The sequence below is a fragment of the Sander vitreus genome, chromosome 5 (assembly GCF_031162955.1).
Source record: "Sander vitreus isolate 19-12246 chromosome 5, sanVit1, whole genome shotgun sequence".
Taxonomy (NCBI): domain Eukaryota; kingdom Metazoa; phylum Chordata; class Actinopteri; order Perciformes; family Percidae; genus Sander; species Sander vitreus.
This window is the reverse complement of record NC_135859.1, coordinates 36,249,574-36,267,270: the sequence shown is the minus strand read 5'-3', so window position 1 is coordinate 36,267,270 and position 17,697 is coordinate 36,249,574. Positions and strand designations below refer to the sequence as shown.

The 17,697-nt window shown below is 46.4% G+C and overlaps 1 protein-coding gene across 1 annotated transcript; it reads left to right on the top strand.

The window, feature by feature from the left end:
• Positions 1-616: 616 nt before the first annotated feature.
• adra1aa (adrenoceptor alpha 1Aa) lies at positions 617-14,697 on the top strand. Its single transcript, XM_078249850.1, has 2 exons — positions 617-1,514; positions 14,195-14,697. Exons 1-2 carry the CDS (start codon positions 617-619, stop codon positions 14,695-14,697), a joined length of 1,401 nt encoding a protein of 466 aa, XP_078105976.1.
• The last annotated feature ends 3,000 nt before the right edge of the window (positions 14,698-17,697 follow it).

The window sequence follows — 17,697 nt, the reverse complement described above, 5'->3', positions numbered from 1 at the left end:
TTACTCCACTAATGGCTTGTATGAGAATGCAGTGATGTCCCCTTTTCTCTGTCAGTGAAACAATATGTGTTACAGTCCACCTTTGCTGCAAAGAGTAATATAATTATTAAATTAATCTCCAATTATTTGGATAATTGATTAATCCTTTTGAGTCATTTTTTTATGGAAAAGAAGTCAAACTTCTCTGATTCCAGCGTGTTAAATGTGAATATTTTCAAGTGTCTTCTCTCTTCTTTGACAGTTAACTGAATATTTTTGATTTGGGGACTAAACAAGACATTTGAGGACGTCATCTTGGGCTTTTTGGGAAACACTGATCCACATTTTTCTCCATTTGTGGACAAAGCGAGACTTTTTGGCTTTGGGGAACACCCATTTGTTTTGACATTTGAAAGACCAAACAATCGATCAATCGAGATTAAACGACAATGAAAATAATCGTCAGTTCGTTAAGTCCCTTTTCTTAAAACAGCGAGCCTTTTCCTAAATTTTAATTGAGCTTGAACCCCTCTTGGAACGGTCTTTTTTTACCTTCTTTTAAAAAGTGTTCTTCCTGAAATAATCAATGAAAACCATCGCAAGTTGCAGCAGCTTTACGGCTTAGTATTTGGAGCCGATGTTTCCCGCGTCGGACAACATGACCCCGGCTCCTCTGATGCAAAACTGCTCCAACTGCAGCCAGGCTTTAGTCACAGAGCTCAATGTGGTCAAAGCCGTGGTTTTGGGCCTCGTTCTGGGCAGCATCATTTTGTTTGGAATTGTGGGAAACATCCTGGTAATCCTCTCTGTGGTTTGCCATCGACACCTGCGGACAGTCACGCATTATTTCATCGTGAATCTAGCTGTGGCGGATCTGCTTCTGAGCTCCACTGTCCTACCGTTCTCCGCCATTTTGGAGATTGTGGACCGTTGGGTGTTTGGACGTGTTTTTTGCAACGTTTGGGCGGCCGTGGATGTTCTCTGCTGCACCGCCTCCATCATGAGCCTCTGCGTGATCTCCGTCGACCGCTACATCGGCGTCAGCTACCCTCTGCGCTACCCGACCATCGTGACAAAGCGCAGGGCGCTGCTGGCCGTCATGCTGCTCTGGGTGCTGTCCGTCATCATCTCTATCGGACCTTTGTTCGGCTGGAAAGAGCCAGCGCCTGAGGACGAATCTATCTGCAAGATCACAGAGGAGCCAGGCTACGCCATCTTCTCGGCCGTGGGATCTTTCTACCTCCCGCTGGCCGTCATCCTGGCGATGTACTGCCAGGTTTACGTAGTCGCTCACAGGGAGAGCCGAGACCTGAGGGAAGGCCAGAAGACGGAGAAGTCAGATTCGGAGCGAGTCATACTCAGGATGCACAGAGGCAACGCGACTGTGTCTGAAGACGAGTCGCTCCGCAGCCGCACACACTTCGCCCTGCGGCTGCTCAAGTTCTCGCGTGAGAAGAAGGCCGCCAAGACGTTGGGCATCGTGGTCGGCTGCTTCGTGTTGTGCTGGTTGCCCTTTTTCCTGGCGCTTCCCATCGGTGAGTATTGTCACGTTCATCGTAATGTACGTGATTCTTAAAGCGTAGCTCTCGCCAAAATGCAACCTAGGGTCTTTCTGTGAATGTACCCGAGTCAAACTTTCATTTAAAAGCATATTTAGGACAGAAGCGCCACTTTTAAGATGCACCGTATTTCAGTTTTTGGGTCAAATGGCCTTTTGAATGGGAGAGCTAGGGGCGCTACGATGCTAGCCTCAAAATATCTATTTTTAAACCACTAAGAAGGCTCGACACAACATGAGACTTTGCTCCAAGTATCACCAGGAGCTCTACACCTTAACCACAGCACTGACAACACTGGTTGTGTTCAGAGTTTACTAAAAAAGGTTTTGAACAACTTACCGTCGAGGGGGAAAGCTTCTCCTCGGACCGCGAACCTCCTAGGGCGCCATTTTGATGCTAACAAGCCATCACCCGCCGTTAGCATCCCATTGACTTCTATTCATTCTTACGTCACTTTGACAGAGAATACCTTTACATCTGAAGCGTTTAAAGACTCTATTTGTCCGTTGTTTATTTCTAAAGAAACACGACAATGTATAAAAGGCTCCATTACCTTGTAGCTCACGTTATGGCTCCGTAGCAGACGTTTTTATAACAATAGGCTAACGATTGGGTCATAACCACGAGACTTCCTGTCTCATAGTAGAGGAGTTACCGTATAGTACAGGAGAAGCTCTCAGGCAGTTTGGACTTCCATCAGCTGTTTAAGTGTAATGACTAATGTTAACTATCATTTTAGTGATCAATAATGAGCCTGTGTCTATGTTATCTCCTTACATATACCTACGCTCTCCGTCTCTGCTAGATTGGGAATGATTGAGATTTCTCTTGGCACAGCTACCAGAAGACTTCCAACTTTCAGACAGGTTGCTCACGTCACATCTACGTCTTCAAGCTCAGTTGGAGGCTGCTCAGTAACGCTGGTGAAAAGTCTAACTTCATCAGTTTATTCTGCTATATTGTTCATACCATGAATGAAATATCTATTTTAAAACCTATAGTATGGTGTAGCATCACACCTGGCCTGCTGGGCTGTATGGTGTAGCATCACACCGGGCCTGCTGGGCCGTATGGTGGAGCATCACACCGGGCCTGCTGGGCCGTATGGTGCAGCATCACACCGGGCCTGCTGGGCCGTATGGTGCAGCATCACACCGGGCCTGCTGGGCCGTATGGTGCAGCATCACACCTGGCCTGCTGGGCCGTATGGTGCAGCATCACACCGGGCCCGCTGGGCCGTATGGTGCAGCATCACACCTGGCCTGCTGGGCCGTATGGTGCAGCATCACACCTGGCCTGCTGGGCCGTATGGTGCAGCATCACACCGGGCCTGCTGGGCCGTATGGTGGAGCATCACACCTGGCCTGCTGGGCTGTATGGTGCAGCATCACACCGGGCCTGCTGGGCTGTATGGTGCAGCATCACACCGGGCCTGCTGGGCTGTATGGTGGAGCATCACACCTGGCCTGCTGGGCTGTATGGTGGAGCTTAAGTACAACATGGAGCTTGAGGATGTAAAGAAAAACTGAAAAACACCGAGGAAAGTCGGAGGTGTGGAACCATTTTAAACAAGTCGTGGGCAGTGACACCATGTGTCGTTTTTGTCGAGTGCATTAGGCTAAGTGCGGCACGCTGCTCGCCTATGACAGCAAATAAAACGAGGGACTTGGATGATGAACAGACACATGAAGCAGGCTCACTGTGGCAGAAAAGATGATAGTCAGCCTTCAACGTCCTCTTCTGTTACTTCTCAAGCATGAGGGCGAAGCAAGCCCTCACAGAGAAATACGTTGAGTTCAAACAACTCTGAGTTGTAGTTGAGAACGTCAGTTATAACGGCCCACGTGTTAAAACATCGTCAGGTTGTCAGGTCTCAGGCTCATAGTTACAGTTAATGTGTCGGGCCGGGCCGGTCTCGGACACAACGTGCACGGGCTTGATTTTTTGGGCCAGATCTAAGCTCTAAGTTACAGCACATGAGGACAAAAACATTGGTACAGGACATCAGCATGGGCTAGACAGATACAGACAACAATATAGACGGTGCAAACAAGACTTGGACAATACATGAACAATCAATGTGTGCAAGTGTAACTGTTGAGAAGGAACAGTTTGTGTGCCTTTTTGAAATATGTGATGGATGGTAGTGCTCTGATGTGATGGGGAATGTCATTCCAAATGTTGGTGTATGTATAAAAAAAGGATTTCTGACCATAGTTGTTTTTGTATGAGGGGACTGGAATGAGTGCCTGTGAGACTGACCTAGTGAGGCGTACTGGTCTCATATTGTGTGTTGGAAGAAGTGCAGCAAGTGCTGGTAAACTGCCATTTTGAATCTGAAAATAAAATGTAATAGCGTGGCTGTTTACGTAGTTCTGGTAAGTCAGAGCGTTTGAGTGTGCGAGTGAGACCACTTTGGAAGATGACTGTGGATCTTGAACGCTTGATTGTATAGTCGTGCTATTGGTTCAGTAAAATGCAGAGTTTTTTTGTGATTGTTTTGGGCTAAAATCCTTGATTATGCAGCACGTTTTCTTAAAAAATGCGATGGAATATGTGGGATATTTATGCGATGAAATTGCGGGAACTTGCAAAAAGACTGACAGAGAGACAGACAGACAGACAGACAGACAGAGAGACAGACAGAGAGACAGACAGAGAGACTGACAGAGACAGACAGACAGACAGAGAGACTGACAGAGAGACTGACAGAGAGACAGACAGACAGACAGACAGACAGACAGACAGAGAGACAGACAGAGAGAGACAGACAGAGAGACAGAGAGACAGACAGACAGAGAGGTGGACAGACGGACACAGAGAGATAGACAGAGAGACTGACAGAGACAGACAGACAGAGAGACAGACAGAGAGACAGACAGAGAGACAGACAGACAGACAGACTGAGACAGACAGACAGACAGACAGACAGACAGACAGACAGAGAGACTGACAGACAGAGACACAGACTGAGAGACAGAGAGACTGACAGACAGAGACAGAGAGACTGACAGACAGACAGAGACAGACAGAGAGACTGACAGACAGACAGACAGAGAGACTGACAGACAGACAGACAGACAGAGACAGACAGAGAGACTGACAGAGAGACAGACAGACAGACAGAGAGCACAGACTGAGAGACAGAAGACTGACAGACAGAGACAGAGCGACTGACAGACAGAGACAGAGAGGTGGACAGACGGACACAGAGAGATAGACAGAGAGACTAATAGACAGAGAGACGGACAGACGGACACAGAGAGATAGACAGAGAGACTGACAGACAGACAGACAGAGAGACTGACAGACAGACAGACAGACAGATAGACAGAGACACAGACTGAGAGACAGAGAGACTGACAGACAGAGACAGAGAGGTGGACAGACGGACACAGAGAGATAGACAGAGAGACTGACAGACAGACAGACAGACAGAGAGACTGACAGACAGACAGACAGACTGACAGACAGAGACACAGAGAGACTGACTGACAGACAGACAGACAGAGAGACAGACTGAGAGACAGAGAGACTGACAGACAGACAGACTGACAGACAGACAGACAGACAGAGACACAGACTGAGAGACAGAGAGACTGACAGACAGAGAGAGGTGGACAGACGGACACAGAGAGATAGACAGAGAGACTGACAGACAGACAGACAGACTGAGAGACAGAGAGACTGAAAGACAGACAGACAGACTGACAGACAGACTGACAGACAGAGACTGACAGACAGAGACTGACAGACAGAGACAGACAGAGAGACTGACAGACAGACAGACAGACAAAGAGACAGACAGAGACAGACAGAGACAGACAGACAGACTGACAGACAGAGACAGACTGACAGACAGACTGACAGACAGAGACACAGACAGAGAGACTGACAGACTGACAGACAGACAGAGAGACGGACACAGAGAGATAGACAGAAGACTGACAGACAGACAGACAGACAGAGACACAGACAGAGAGACTGACAGACAGACAGACAGACAGACAGAGAGACTGACAGACAGACAGACAGACAAAGAGACTGACAGACAGAGACACAGAGAGACTGACTGACAGACAGACAGACAGAGAGACAGACTGAGAGACAGAGAGACTGAAAGACAGACAGACAGACAAAGAGACAGACAGACTGACAGACAGAGACAGACAGACAGACTGACAGACAGACAGACTGACAGACAGACTGACAGACAGAGACACAGAGAGACTGACTGACAGACAGACAGACAGACAGACAGACAGAGAGACGGACGGAATCACGTACGTTGCTATTGGTTCAGTAAAATGCAGAGTTTTTTTGTGATTGTTTTGGGCTAAAATCCTTGATTATGCGTCACGTTTTCTTAAAAAATGCGATGGAATATGCGGGATATTTATGCGATGAAATTGCGGGAACTTGCAAAAACGGCGGCGTCATCGTGGCTTCGTCGCGGGGTTTGCAGCTTTTCGATGACGTTCACGTCGCGTAATCACGTCACGTCATAACGTTGACATTTTTCAACTTTCTGTTAAGATATATATGTGACTTTTTTGCAGCGAAAACGCGCAGAAATCGGCAATTTATGCGGAGAAAGTGCAGCGTATTTGAACAAATGCGGCCCCCCCCCCCCGAAATAAATATGCAGACTTTGGCTGATTATGCATTGAATTATCAATCGCATCATCACGTTTTTCTGGAGGGACTATTGGTTCAGTAATTTCCTTAGTGGTAAGAGACCAGATAGGAAGACAGTAGGACATTGTAGAAAACACAGTTGCATGTAGGTAGGTTTCAGAACCAGAGTTATTGAGTGTGTGGTAGGCGTTAAAGTCTCCTGGCTCCAGATTTATATTAAACTCACCAAAATCATCATCATCTCATTGCAGCTCTCTGTAATAAAGAACATTTGCACGTCTCCCACATTGTCACTATTCTTGGACACAGCACAGTTGATTCAACTTTTTAATCCATAAGATTTCACTAATTAAAACCAGTTATTTGATCTGCACCCACACACACACACAGACACACACACACACACACAGACAGTATGAGTCAGACGTCTTTCATAAAGCTATTTAACGTCTGCTTTAATTCATTTTTAAGGGCCCTTCATCTATTCATGCCGCCGCTGGCAGGTTTTCAGGCGCTGACGAGGTTAGCAGTCTGATGTAATTGAATAGATTTTCCGTGGGCGCTCGCTGAAGTCACGATCCTTGAGCCTCTTGAGCAGCGTAGTAAATGCTGTGACACAGCCAGGTAGACGCTCTATAAATAGGCTCAACAGCATGCAGTGCTCGCCGCTCTGTAAACAAAAGCATTTAAGGCCAACATATTTTAAAGAGGGATCACTGAATGAAGTTAGTTTCTCTGCTCCGTCCTCTCTTCGTCGTGTCTGTAGCTATGTTTCCATCCACCTCCTCTCTCCCTCATGTCTGCAGCATGTTTCCATCCACCTCCTCTCTCCCTCGTGTCTGTAGCTGTTTCCATCTACGTCCTCTCTCCCTCGTGTCTGTAGCTGTTTCCATCTACGTCCTCTCTTCGTCGTGTCTGTAGCTATGTTTCCATCCACGTCCTCTCTCCCTCGTGTCTGCAGATATGTTTCCATCCATGTCCTCTCTCCGTCGTGTCTGCAGCTATGTTTCCATCCACGTCCTCTCTCCGTCGTGTCTGCAGATATGTTTCCATCCACGTCCTCTCTCCATTGTGTCTCTAGCTAGATTTCCATCCACGTCCTCTCTCCATCGTGTCTGTAGCTATGTTTCCATCTACGTCCTCTCTCCCTCGTGTCTGTAGCTGTGTCCATCCACGTCCTCTCTCCCTCGTGTCTGTAGCTATGTTTCCATCCACGTCCTCTCTCCGTCGTGTCTGTAGCTATGTTTCCATCCACGTCCTCTCTCCTTCGTGTCTGAAGCTGTTTCCATCTACGTCCTCTCTCCCTCGTGTCTGTAGCTGTGTCCATCCACGTCCTCTCTCCCTCGTGTCTGTAGCTGTTTCCATCTACGTCCTCTCTTCGTCGTGTCTGTAGATGTTTCCATCCACGTCCTCTCTCCATTGTGTCTCTAGCTAGATTTCCATCCACGTCCTCTCTCCGTCGTGTCTGCAGCGTTTCCATCCACGTCCTCTCTCCGTCATGTCTGTAGCTGTTTCCAGCCACATCCTCTCTCCCTCGTGTCTTTAGCTATGTTTCCATCCACGTCCTCTCTCCGTCGTGTCTGTAGCTATGTTTCCATCCACGTCCTCTCTCCATCGTGTCTGTAGCTATGTTTCCATCCACGTCCTCTCCCTCATGTCTGTAGCTGTTTCCATCCACGTCCTCTCTCCGTCGTGTCTTTAGCTATGTTTCCATCCACGTCCTCTCTCCCTGGTGTCTGTAGCTGTTTCCATCCACGTCCTCTCTTCGTCGTGTCTGTAGCTATGTTTCCATCCACGTCCTCTCTCCCTCGTGTCTGTAGCTGTTTCCATCCACGTCCTCTCTCCGTCGTGTCTGTAGCTGTTTCCATCCACGTCCTCTCTCCGTCGTGTCTTTAGCTATGTTTCCATCCACGTCCTCTCTCCGTCGTGTCTGAAGCTATGTTTCCATCCACGTCCTCTCTCCCTGGTGTCTGTAGCTATGTTTCCATCCACGTCCTCTCTCCGTCGTGTCTGTAGCAATGTTTCCATCCACGTCCTCTCTCCATCGTGTCTCTAGCTGTTTCCATCCACGTCCTCTCTCCATCGTGTCTGTAGCTGTTTCCATCCACGTCCTCTCTCCCTCGTGTCTGTAGCTGTTTCCATCTACGTCCTCTCTCCCTCGTGTCTGTAGCTATGTTTCCATCTACGTCCTCTCTTCGTCGTGTCTGTAGCTATGTTTCCATCCACGTCCTCTCTCCGTCGTGTCTGTAGCTGTTTCCATCTACGTCCTCTCTTCGTCGTGTCTGTAGCTGTTTCCATCCACGTCCTCTCTCCGTCGTGTCTGTAGCTATGTTTCCATCCACGTCCTCTCTCCCTCGTGTCTGTAGCTATGTTTCCATCCACGTGTCAATCGAATTATCTGAAGTTCACTAAAAACATTCATGCGAATAAAGCCGGTGAAAGTGTGTTTCTCTCCAACGGCTTTACAGCGATTTCAAACCTGAGGACGGACAGACAGACAGAAAGAGAGACAGACAGAGAGACAGACAGACAAACAGAGAGACAGACAAACAGACAGAGAGACAGACAGAGAGACAGACAGACGGACAGACAGACAGACAAACAGACAGAGAGACAGACAGACAGACAGAGAGACTGACAGAGAGACTGACAGACAGACAGAGAGACTGACAGAGAGACTGACAGACAGACAGAGAGACGGACAGACAGTAACAGAGAGATAGACAGACAGACAGAGAGACTGACAGACAGACAGAGAGACGGACAGACAGACAGAGAGACGGACAGAGAGACAGATGGACACAGAGAGACAGACAAACAGACAGACGGACACAGAGAGAGACAGACAGACAGAGAGACAGACAGACAGATAGAGAGACAGAAATATAAACAACGAAGTACAGTAACATGTTTTTGTATTTATACCATGCTCTCATGCTTGTAAATATAGCTGCTACCATTTGGCTTCTTTCTGTCCTGACCGGTGAAATGTTTTCCCAAACCAGTGCTCCCCCACTAACGCTGACAGTCTTGCAGCGTTGCCTCCGATAAGTTGCTCCTTTTTTGGCACAGCTGCTGGGTAGAAAATGTATGAGCTGTACAGCCGGGCACAAAATATTAGCTTTCCCCTCTTCTTTCTATCCATCTCTGTATCGCAGTCTCATTTTCTACCGCCCACGTCCAATAGAACATCTCACAAGACAGCTTCTCCCCCTCTACCTCTGGAGACAGACAGACAGGGAGAGAGACAGACAGGGAGGGAGAGAGACAGACAGACAGACAGGGAGAGAGACAGACAGACAGATAGACAGGGAGAGAGACAGACAGACAGATAGACAGGGAGAGAGACAGACAGACAGATAGACAGGGAGAGAGACAGACAGGCAGACAGACAGGGAGAGAGACAGACAGATAGACAGGGAGAGAGACAGACAGGCAGAAAGATAGACAGGGAGAGAGACAGACAGGCAGACAGACAGAGAGGCAGACAGACAGACAGGGAGAGAGACAGACAGGCAGAAAGACAGGGAGAGAGACAGACAGGCAGACAGATAGACAGGGAGAGAGACAGACAGGCAGACAGACAGAGAGACAGGGAGAGAGACAGACAGACAGACAGGGAGGGAGAGAGACAGACAGACAGGCAGACAGGGAGGGAGAGAGACAGACAGACAGACAGACAGGGAGAGAGACAGACAGACAGACAGATAGACAGGGAGAGAGACAGACAGGCAGACAGACAGGGAGAGAGAGACAGACAGATAGACAGGGAGAGAGACAGACAGGCAGACAGACAGGGAGAGAGACAGACAGGGAGAGAGACAGACAGGGAGAAAGACAGACAGGGAGAAAGACAGACAGGGAGAAAGACAGACAGGCAGACAGACAGGGAGAGAGACAGACAGATATTGCAGCCACACAAGAAGCCATTCAATTATCCTAATGTTCACTCTATGTGTGAAGAGTCACATCTACAGTGACTAACAGCCGCATGTCAACCCATTTTCTCTGCTCCTTCATTAAGGATCCCACTCGAGCGTTGGGCTCACAAGCTGCTCACTTTACAACGACACGTTCAATAAAACCCTTCACCCTTCATCCGCCGAGCAGTCCAAACAGGATTAACCTATTAGAAAAATGTAAAGTGGATATAAATCAGAGCAGCGAGAGGTTTCTCTCGCGGATCATAAACAAAAAACATAAAATACTAGACAATAGTATTTCACTATTTCAAAAGATAAGCATGTAGAAATAAAGCTTAAAAAAGGTGGAAAAAAAGGAGCCAAAATGTCCCCAAAAAAGCATCAAAAATGTTGACTTAAAGTTGGAAAAAGCAACGAAAACGTAAAAAAAAAGCAAGATTAAACTAAATAAATACATACTGTTGTCTGAAAGAGAAAAGGAGGAAGCAGAATGCTTTTTGGGTCCATATCTTTACATCTTTAATTACAAAAACAACCCTTATCATCTATTGTTTCCCAATAAACAACAATACAACAGAAAACTGCACATCAGTCCAACGATCCAAGTTACTGTTCCCTCATTTCCTTAATTAAAAAATGTTAAGAAATGTTTTTAGGCATTCAAAAAATGTCAGTCAGGTAAACACCTTGTTTACCTGACACCTTGTTTACCTTGTCACAGTTTGGAGGGTAACTAGGACCTACATAGACACCTCTTTCCTCTGCAAATCTCACTATTTGTAGCTGCCTCTGAATACGGGCAACAACAACAAGGTTCCTCCTCACTTGGCTCTAGTAAATGTAAACGGACTGTTCTTAACGACTACTCATTCACCATTCACACGCTGAGGCTGCCGTACAAGGTGCCACCTGCTCATCAGAGCAACATTCACACACATTTACGCTCCGATGGCGCAGCATCAGGGGCAACTCTGCGTTCAATGTCTTGCCCAAGGACACTTCATGGGACTGCAGGGCCAGGGATCGAACCACCAACCTCTGATTGGCAGGCGACCTCTCTACCACTGAGCCACAGCCGCCCCTAGATGGCCTTTATCTTTGTCACGCCCAAACATTTACACAGGCGACAACACTGCTCTGAGGTCAGCTAGTCTTCTGAATACGTCACGCAGATCTCAGACATCGTACACGTTGTTCATCTGCTATTTTACCACTAAATTCACTTCTGAGACTTTTTTATGCGAGAAATTTCATTTATTTTTATTTCGAACAAAACTAAAAAATACATATACACATACAGCATGTACCTATATATACATACATACATATCCAAATACACACACATATATATCTATAAAATAAAAAGTATGTAGCAACACACCAAAGGAAAAGAACAATATCCATACAGTGTTTACAAGTAATGTACCCTCATTCACTTTATATATCATATATTTTTACAACAGGATAACCATTATACACAACAATACATCTCTAATTTTTCACGTACCAAACCCTTTTGTTTATTTATTTACATTTTAAGTAAGTCAACAACCCATTTCCGTAAATCCATCATCCTAACAACTATGTAGAGGTGAAATATGGGCCGTTTCTACGAAAATGTTTGGCTAAACTCAGCCTGCTGTGAGCTAGATGGAGCTCCGTCACGGCTGGCAGCCCACAGTGCTCGATACCCGCCCAAAGTCACCGTTTCTGGGTTAGTGGACTACCAAACGCCGCTGCCCTGACAGAGCTCCAGGGCCTGCAGCTCTATCTATAGGTGCTTTCCGACCGGATAGTACTTGTACTTTTTAGAGGAAAAGTACACTTCTAAGCAGTTCTAAGAACTACTCTCCCCCAAAATCTTTTTTCCCGTTTGCATTCCCACTGGCCCAGTGGCCATAGGGACTGGTAGGAGGGGTAAGGGAGGGACGCAGGCACGGCAACGGTCTTTATAGCGTCGTCACTAGACCTTAGAGCCACATACAACAACAACAACAAATGATGCTAATACTTCTGCACTTTTCCTATATTAAATGCACGTCCATTCTCGTAGTAATTCACGTAATGTTTTGCTCAACACAGACGGGGCTTTATACTCAGAACAGACCCCGCCTCTGCCTGCTGCGCTGTGTGTGTGTGTGTGTGTGTGTGTGTGGAGTTTAACTCCTAAAAGACAGTTAACCACAGGTTCCCCGTTAATCTCATGATGGACATGTGTTGTGATATTTAAACAAACGAACCGTCAACGGTGAAATAAAAGCCTCTTATTAACGAGAGCGGTCTGAGAGACCTCCAGCTCACAGCGAGGTGTCTGAGCATCATGACGGGCCCAGCGACGAGCTAGCGGCCGGGGCAGACGCCTGCTGGCTGTCGCCTCACTTCATGGAGCTTCTCAACTCCGAAAACATTGAAGCAAATTGTCAATTCGGCATCAATTTTTAACAAGACTGCCTATATTAGAAATCTAAACAGTTAATTTCTCGCCTAAAACGTTGTCAGAAGTGAATTTAGTGATGAATCAGATGGTGAAAACTGTTAAAAATGTCCCGTTGTTGGTTGTTGCTCTGACTGCAAGTTTCCGAGTTGGCAGTGGGCGGGACTTATAAGTTCGACCAATCAAGTCCACCTAGGAAAAGGGGAAAAGGGAGAAGACCCTGCTCTGGAGTAGGAGCTAAAACAGCACGCTACAGCGGCCAGAGGAGCTTAAAAATCCCCAAATGTTTCCTGTCAGAACACGACGAAGACCGTGTTCGTCGGACAAAAGTGTTAGCTAAGCTTTGTAAGACCTTAGGGAGCTGTGATATACATGCCGTGACGAAATTCAAACTGTAAATATACGATAGTTATGCTGAAAGTGTAGCAACAATCTTTTCCCATAGGATTAAATGGGACACATAGCTAGCCTAGCTAGCAGCTCCTCCTAAGGAGACCATGCTGGAGCTCCGCCGAGCCCTGGTCGTCCAGTAGCCCAGAAACGGGGACTTTAACTGGGTATGGAGGTTGCTGTTTTCTCGTCAGACTGTGTGGAGCTCCTGAAGTCCGACACGTCTTACCAAATTTGCAATTAGCCATCAATTTCCGTAAAACGGCCCATATCTGAGCTTTATATAGTTGATTTCTCGCTTAAAAAAGTCTCAGAAATGAAGTTAATAACGAAATAGCAGACAAACAATGTTTACCTTTGCAGTGTCCTGAATATGAGACCTGCTGTCTCGTCTCCAATGTGTTTGTATGTGGTTCGCTCAACCAATCAGCGCGCAGCTCATCTAAATATTCATGAGCAGACCATATTTGGAAGAAAAGCTCTTGTTCCCAATAGAGCCATATTCACAGGGGAGTTAAGGGCAATGTTCAGCCCAACCAGCGTTACATACCCTGTTAGGAGTACTAATAATACTACTGCTACTCTAACACTACTCTAACGCTCCTCTACTGCTACGCTAACGCTACTCTAACGCTCCTCTACTGCTACGCTAACGCTACTCTAACACTACTCTAACGCTCCTCTACTGCTACGCTAACGCTACTCTAACACTCCTCTACTGCTACGCTAACGCTCCTCTACTGCTACGCTAACGCTACTCTAACGCTCCTCTACTGCTACGCTAACGCTACTCTAACGCTCCTCTACTGCTACGCTAACACTACTCTAACGCTCCTCTACTGCTACGCTAACACTACTCTAACGCTCCTCTACTGCTACGCTAACGCTACTCTAACGCTCCCCTACTGCTACGCTAACGCTACTCTAACGCTCCTCTACTGCTACGCTAACGCTACTCTAACACTACTCTAACGCTCCTCTACTGCTACACTAATGCTACTCTAACGCTCCTCTACTGCTACGCTAACGCTACTCTAACGCTCCTCTACTGCTATGCTAACGCTACGCTAATGCTACTCTAACGCTACTCTAACGCTCCTCTACTGCTACGCTAACGCTACTCTAACGCTCCTCTACTGCTATGCTAACGCTACGCTAATGCTACTCTAACACTACTCTAACGCTCCTCTACTGCTACGCTAATGCTACTCTAACACTACTCTAACGCTGTAACGATAATCACCACCATGTGTCCTTTTTTGTCCCGACAGGCTCCATCTTTCCCGCGTACAGACCTTCAGACACGGTCTTCAAGATCACCTTCTGGCTCGGCTACTTCAACAGCTGCATCAACCCCATCATCTACCCGTGCTCCAACCAGGAGTTCAACAAAGCTTTCCAGGGGTTACTTGTAGTCCGCTGCCTGAGAAAGACTCCCAGATCGCAGCATCGGCACCTGAGTGCTGGCCAGAGTCACACGCCGGGTCACGGCCAGAATCCAACTCTGGGATTGGACGGCAGGGCGGCGCCCTGTCGGCTCAGCCCGTCATCTTCTACAGCGCTGTCCCGGACGCCGTCCTCCAGGGATAGCCAGGAGTGGAGAGGGTCTGTCCCGGCCGAGACAAGCCGAGATAAAGTGGCCAAACTGTGCAGTAAAAGCTTCCACCGAACCTGCTGCTGCTTCCCTAACTGTGCCACACCCCCTCCCACCGGAAACCTTCCCACCATCAAAATCCACCAACTCTCGCTGTCGGACAGAGGGGAGCCCGTATAACCCTTCATCCATTAGTCATAACGCCTCTTTTAAGGTCATGGATGAGAATATCTTTGCGTTGGCTCTGCACCCAGCTGGCTTTTAAAGTATTAGCTTTGATATCATTCTGTGATATCTTCAAAGAAGAAATGGATACTTTCCTTTAGCTCCTTAAAGAGTTACTTTACTATATTTTTCTATGTTTTTGTGTCTAAGTGACTGATGGGAACAACAATCTTTGAAGTCAGCAGCGATACAAGCTGCATATAATGATAACCGTTAGAAGATATCCACTAAAAGTTCTGTTATTGCTGCTGACAGACTCAGATTATTATTCTAAGTGTCTGACAACATTATGAAAGGATCCCTACAGAGATAGACCTTTTAGTTAAAGAGGAAGATCCTTTTAGTTTAACATGAAACAGCCCCGAACTAAAGCTAGCCAAACTAAATAAAACTACCAAAAGCCGTCTTGGTTCATCTTTCCACTGTTCCAACAATCACCACTCTGGTTTGGTTGAAATAAACCCTTAATTCACCCATTTACATGTGGAGATATGCTGGCTCTATACACGCTAAAAGTCCTGATTATTTACATGGAGTCTGGTGGAGATATGCTGGCTCTATACACGCTAAAAGTCCTGATTATTTACATGGAGTCTGGTGGAGATATGCTGGCTCTATACACGCTAAAAGTCCTGATTATTTACATGGAGTCTGGTGGAAATATGCTGGCTCTATACACGCTAAAAGTCCTGATTATTTACATGGAGTCTGGTGGAAATATGCTGGCTCTATACACGCTAAAAGTCCTGATTATTTACATGGAGTCTGGTGGAAATATGCTGGCTCTATACACGCTAAAAGTCCTGATTATTTACATGGAGTCTGGTGGAGATATGCTGGCTCTATACACGCTAAAAGTCCTGATTATTTACATGGAGTCTGGTGGAGATATGCTGGCTCTATACACGCTAAAAGTCCTGATTATTTACATGGAGTCTGGTGGACATATGCTGGCTCTATACACGCTAAAAGTCCTGATTATTTACATGGAGTCTGGTGGAGATATGCTGGCTCTATACACGCTAAAAGTCCTGATTATTTACATGGAGTCTGGTGGAGTTTGGTGATGGTGATTTCGGGGCTGTTTGATGTTAACCTAAAAGGATCTTACTCTTTAACTAAAAGGTCTATCTCTGTAGGGATCCTTTCATAATGTTGTCAGAACAATAATCTGAGTCTGTCAGCGGCATTACAGGTTGCAAACAAACAAAGTTACCCTTTAAAAAAAGACAGCTTTGTGTAGTGTCACTAGACATATCGTATATATGACTTGTTAAATGTAAAAATGTTTACATATTTTATATGACAGAAAAGCAGTTCAAATGTATAAAAATGTAAGTTTTTTCTTGCATGATTTCACCAAATGTTGATCAGTGGTGCTTCTGATGTATCCAAAGTTTTCCAGATGCTGTTCAAATGTTGTGAAAATGTAGTTTGTGTACTTCTCCGCAGTACACGGTAAAAACCAAGCGACCTCGCGTACTCCCATGTCACATTACAATAAATATGTATGACTTACATACTCCTACGCAGGGATTTACGAGGACATTTCTGGACTCTTGTTGTTTCTTTGTTGAATGAGTCACTGAATAAATCGGCCGCTGATAACGTCCACTCCATCTCTCCACATTCCCACAACTTCTTGTACCTCCGAGCACTGCCAGATGGAAGTCTTAATATACTTCTGTGGAATTGTATCTGACCCTGTGGTCGCTGACCTTAATCCTGACCGGCCCACAAGCCTCTTTAAAAAAAAAAAATCCCCCCAAATTAGAGATGTCAAGTAAAGTCATACACAGTCTCGGACATTCTTCTCTCAGGCCGTCCTTCTCGTTTCAGTTCTTGATTTAGTTGTCATCCACATGCAAAGTCTTTTGCATGTGGCCTTAGTGGTCCCCTAATACTGTATCTGAAGTCTCTTTTATATAGTCCTTAGTGGTCCCCTAATACTGTATCTGAAGTCTCTTTTATATAGTCCTTAGTGGTCCCCTAATACTATATCTGAAGTATCTTTTATATAGACCTTAGTGGTCCCCTAATACTGTATCTGAAGTCTCTTTTATATAGACCTTAGTGGTCCCCTAATACTGTATCTGAAGTGTCTTTTATATAGACCTTAGTGGTCCCCTAATACTGTATCTGAAGTCTCTTTTATATAGACCTTAGTGGTCCCCTAATACTGTATCTGAAGTCTCTTTTATAGAGCCAGTCCCACAATGAGCCTTCCTTAGGATGTGCCATTTCTGTGTCTGTAGGTATTGAGGAGGAGAGAGGGGGGGGGGCAAGGTGGAGGGTGGGGGGTGTGGCCTTGACCAGCTGCCACTTTGCTTGTTTGAAAGCCATGATGTCTCTCTCTCTCTCATGGGGGGGCCAAATCCTCTGGGCGGGCAAAGCAGAGAAAGGGGAGGTAACCTTTCGTTTCGTAACGTTACGTAGGTCCATTTTTACTGTATTGACGTTACAGAAGTCTCTCGTTAGCAGGTTCTTGGAGGCTACTTCAGCCTCTAATCTAGAACTGACATCAGGGATCATGCCGTGAAAATGTGATGCCTTACGCTACATAATAAATGACTGCAATGTAATGAACCTATCTCATTATTCTGTCACACAGTGACGCACGAGCATCTCACATCTGCACTCAACTCACATCGGGTAGTGACAGTACTTTGGAGGATGACGTTTCTGGCGCCTTCTTTGGACCTTTTCCTTCCTGTCTTCCTTCCTTCCTTCCTGTCTTCCTTCCTTCCTGTCTTCCTTCCCTCCTGTCTTCCTTCCCTCCTGTCTTCCATCCTTCCCTCCTGTCTTCCATCCTTCCCTCCCTCCTTCCTTCCTTCCTTCCATCCCTCCTTCCTCTCTTCCTTCCTTCCTTCCTTCCTTCCTGTCTTCCATCCTTCCTTCCTGCCTTCCTTCCTGTCTTCCTTCCTTCCTTCCTTCCTGTCTTCTTTCCTTCCTGTC